We start from the raw sequence: 4,160 nt of genomic DNA, 5'->3' as shown, positions 1-4,160 counted from the left end.
CAGGGCCCTGCCCTAGAGAGTCTGGCAAAGACTGTCTGGGCGGGGCCGGCGAGTCTGTTTCTAATAAGCTGCCAGGCGATGTTGCCAGTCCCAGAAGCAGGGTTGGCGTGGCACTGCTCTATCAGATGGGACCTGTCAGCCACCAGCCTCTCCTCCACTTGCAGAAAGCAGGGAGACCCATCAGCTACCTGGTGCCCTGCAACTGTAGTCAGCACTTCAACATCACTGTCAAAGGGACACTGAAGAACAAGTGTCTCCCTGGCCCGGTGTCTGAGGCGGGGTGCCCTCCCTCCCGGTCAGCCCTCTCTCCTTTCAACATTCCCGTCTTCTGCTAGGATGGGAGGGAGGGATCCTGAGCGGCTAGAAGAGACGCAGAACTGCCGGTTCACTTGTTCTGAATGGAATTCTAGAGGGAGCCGGGCACAGGAGCCCGCAGGCCGGCTGCCTTCATTCATTGTGGCGTTCTCGTAAGGCCTGCTTCTGACTTGAAGGTTTACAAACACGCCCGAAATGTTTCTTAAATTAAAAATCAATCCAGCAGGCACAAGTCAGCGAGCTGCATCATAACTGGATGTGTGGGATGGAGTGGATGTGGCTTCATGAATTTCTAGCGTCCTCATCAGCTCATGGTGCTACTGTATGATTTCTGAGTGTGTCCCGCTAAGCGTCTCTCATCAGGGCTTGGAATTCCTTGGGTTCTCCAAAGGACTGTCCGGATGACAATACCTGTCACAATGTGTCAAGGGTATCGAGTGTCTGCTATGCTTGGGATGTGTGTGCTTTGAAGGGGGGGCCTTTGTGCTCAGTGTCTGTAGCAGACCTGAGTGGGGCTGGGACCTTCTTGTCCATGGGCTGCGAGGGAAGGTCCTTCCGGGGTCATCTGCGACACAGGCTGGGAGGAACTTACTCCTGGCAACAGAAGGAGGGGCTGGGTTTTGCCTCTGTCCTCTCGTTGATAACAAGTGTGTATAGAAGGATGGGTTTGAGTCGTTAATAACTAAAAACATTTTCCTTCTACTTGTTTGTAAATTCCAGACACCAAATTCTGTATACTTTTTATATGCCAGGTACCATGGACACACTGTACAGGTATTTCTCATTCAATCCTTGGAACAATCTCATAGAATCTCACCCACAGACTGGACAGGCATCTCAGATACTTTTTATATGCCAGGTACCATGGACACACTGTACAGGTATTAACTCATTCAATCCTTGGAACAATCTCATAGAATCTCACCCACAGACTGGACAGGCATCTCAGAGGTGGCTCAGAAAATAGAATGAGTCAACTGAACTGCCTTCCTAATTGTGAGATCTGACTAGGGATGAAGGGACAGGTGGGAGGGTGGGAGGGGGACATGTGGAACAGGCAGGTATAGCAAAGCTGTGTAGCCCTGATTGAGTGACCTCAGATCTTCAAATCCACTCACTTCCTTCCAGCCAGAGAGATGTTTCCAAAAATATAGATTAGATCATACATCTTTATGTAAGTATCTTTGGTAACTTCTTAACACACTTAGAATAAAAACCAAATATCTTATGAGTTTCTAACGTTCTCTAATCTTTTCTCATGCTACTTATCTCCAGTCCCCTGCTATGCTGCAGCCACCCTGGTCTTCTGTGAGGTTTGAGTATATGAGGCACCTTCTCCACCACAGGGCCTTTGCACTCACATTTCATGTGCCAGGCAACTCATGTGCCTGACTCCTTTTCTTGTCCTCCAGGTCTTTACAGAAATGTCCCCTCCTCAGAGAAACTTCCCCTGACCACACTGCCTAAAGAAGGTCCCCAACCTGGCACTGGTATTATCTATCCCAGTTCTTTCAAAGCACTTATTACAATGACAATCATTTTATTTAATTGGTTATTGCCATTTGCACCACTAGCCCCATATTTTCAGCCACAGCTGCACACTGCAAGCTTAAAATGCCAAGTGTTTCACCTGCAAAGATTCTTATTTAACTCATCTGCAATGAAGCCTAGACATGGACTTGTTTTAAAAGCTCCCCATATGACTCAGTTTGTCCCTGGCAAAGGTCGAGAACCCGTGCATTGGACTGTAAGCGACACAGGGCTGGGCTCAGCACTGTCCGGAAATGCTTGGTGAACGTCTGCAGCATCACCACACATATAAGTAAAGAAACAGCAGCTGCTGTCCAGGGGCGATGCTGGCTCCAGTCTACACATGTCCCCTTTTCCTTGGGTAACTTGAGTAGGACTCTACCTCTGAAGAAGCAATCCCTCTCTCCACGCTTAAATAACAGCAACAACAACGAAAGGACACGAGCCTTTGGTTTTCAGTGCTGGGGAGGGCACGAGACACTGGCTCTGCCTTGCCAGTCTTCAATAACCAAAGCCTGGGACACCATCTCCTCCTCCTCAATTTGACCGCCTGGGCAAGGGCAGCAGTGTGGGGTGGGGTGGGGTGGGGTGGGGGAGGGGAGGATCTGCCTTACCTGTCCATGGAGAGCTGAGCCACCAGGGTGACATCCGTGTTGTCTGCAGCAGGCTCGTACTCGTAGTGCAGGAAGTACAGGTGGGTGCGATGGACGGTGAAACGCTCCCGCCGGAACTCGTAACACAGGTCGTCCTCATCCAGCTCAGAGAGCTGCTTCTGCAGCTGGAAGGCAGGAAAGGGGGCTTGGCAACAGGAGGAAAGCTCTGAGGGGCCCTGAGCCTGCCTGCTGTTCATTACTTATTGGGACACTGTTGATGGGTCAAATACAGGCAGGGCGCATCATCATTTTTATCTCTCCCCGCAATTTAATCTAATTTCAAGTAGGTGATGAAGGGCAGATGTCTTCACCTCCTGAGAAATGAGCCGCCTCTTAGCGGAGGACGAAGGTGGTGCTCATTGGCGAGTGTGTAACCAACCATAAACTCCTTGGAAACAAACAAGAACTGTTTTCCTAGACGGCTTAGTGCATTTTCAAGTAACACGGGGAAAATGTTCAAAGAAGTAAAAAGCCAAAACTGAAAAGACCTGTGAGCTGCTGCTTTTCTCTCCCTAGAGCTACAGATTGCAATCTTTGTGCCAGATATTGTAAAGAAAAAACAAAACATCGATGAAACTCTGTTCCTTTAATTTCACCTAAGTTAATCAGTCTCAGCATCTACTTTTTTTTCTCTTCTCTTTTTTCTACCTCTCTGCAAGTCTTACTTCATTAATCTGCTTGCAGAAGTCCTTTAACTAGCTCTACTTCTCTCCCAACGTATCCCAACTAGTAAAAAAAAAAAAAAAAAAACAGGCTAATCTGCTAGCAGGAACCTAAGGAGTTAGCATTTGTGACATGCAGGTTCAGATAGATCTGCAGCTGCCCAACACGCACTGTCTCACAGACACCCTGCAATAAATGAGCACCTCTAGGCAGGTGTGTTGACGCCTGTTTTAAAGATGAAGAATTGACATTAAAAAGTAAAACAAACAAAAGTAAAACAAACAAAAGTAAAACAACTTGGCAGAAAGCTGATCTATAGTGATAGAACTTAGATCAATGGATGTGGGGTGGGGGAGTAAATGGACTGGGAAGAGGTGAGAGAGCTTTTGGGGTGATGGAAATATTCTGCATGACTGGAGTGATAGTTACATTTATGAAAATTTGAGAAGCTGTATAGGGAGGATTTATCATATATAATTTGCATTTCAGGAAGAATGACTTTTAAAAAATAATAATTGGGCTGGTTAGCTCAGTTGTTACAGCACAGCCTTGTAACACCAAGGTCATGGGTTTAGATCCCTGTACTGGCCAGCCACAAAACAAACCAACAAATAGCAAACAAAACAATTAAATAAATATTATTTTGCCAAAGTTCACATGCTGGTTCCAATATTTCTCCCATTACATCACCCTTGTCTATCCTATGATACCATATAGCTGAATATAGATTAAAGCTTACTTAGGTAGAGTTACCAACCTAGCGGAATATAGTAGAACATTTTTCTAAGAAGGTATATTTTTTAAAACCTCCAAATCGATACATAGTAATCAACAAGAAAATACATAAACTTGCTTCTGTATAGCCTCGTGTCAGTTAAGACCCTTGCCTTGACAGATTACGCTACAGCATTATTTCTCAATATGTGTGCTATGGCAGATGACTGCATTAATAGTTCTGATTTGTCCCCCCCCCCCCCCCCCCCCCCCCCCCCCCCCCCC

General features: G+C 46.6%; 1 protein-coding gene across 1 annotated transcript in view; it reads right to left on the bottom strand.

The window, feature by feature from the left end:
• Nucleotides 1–4,160, bottom strand: part of LOC103595341 (glycosyltransferase-like protein LARGE1) — a 55,154-nt gene that overhangs the window by 32,587 nt on the left and 18,407 nt on the right. Inside the window, exon 2 of the mRNA XM_008578725.1 lies at nucleotides 2,460–2,623. Within this exon, the coding sequence (XP_008576947.1) occupies nucleotides 2,460–2,623 (164 nt within the window). The remainder of the gene's footprint in view (nucleotides 1–2,459; nucleotides 2,624–4,160) is intronic.

This window comes from Galeopterus variegatus, unplaced genomic scaffold (assembly GCF_000696425.1).
Source record: "Galeopterus variegatus unplaced genomic scaffold, G_variegatus-3.0.2 Scaffold1750, whole genome shotgun sequence".
Lineage (NCBI taxonomy): Eukaryota > Metazoa > Chordata > Mammalia > Dermoptera > Cynocephalidae > Galeopterus > Galeopterus variegatus.
The sequence above is the reverse complement of the archived record's forward strand: the minus strand, read 5'-3'. Positions and strand labels throughout refer to the sequence as shown.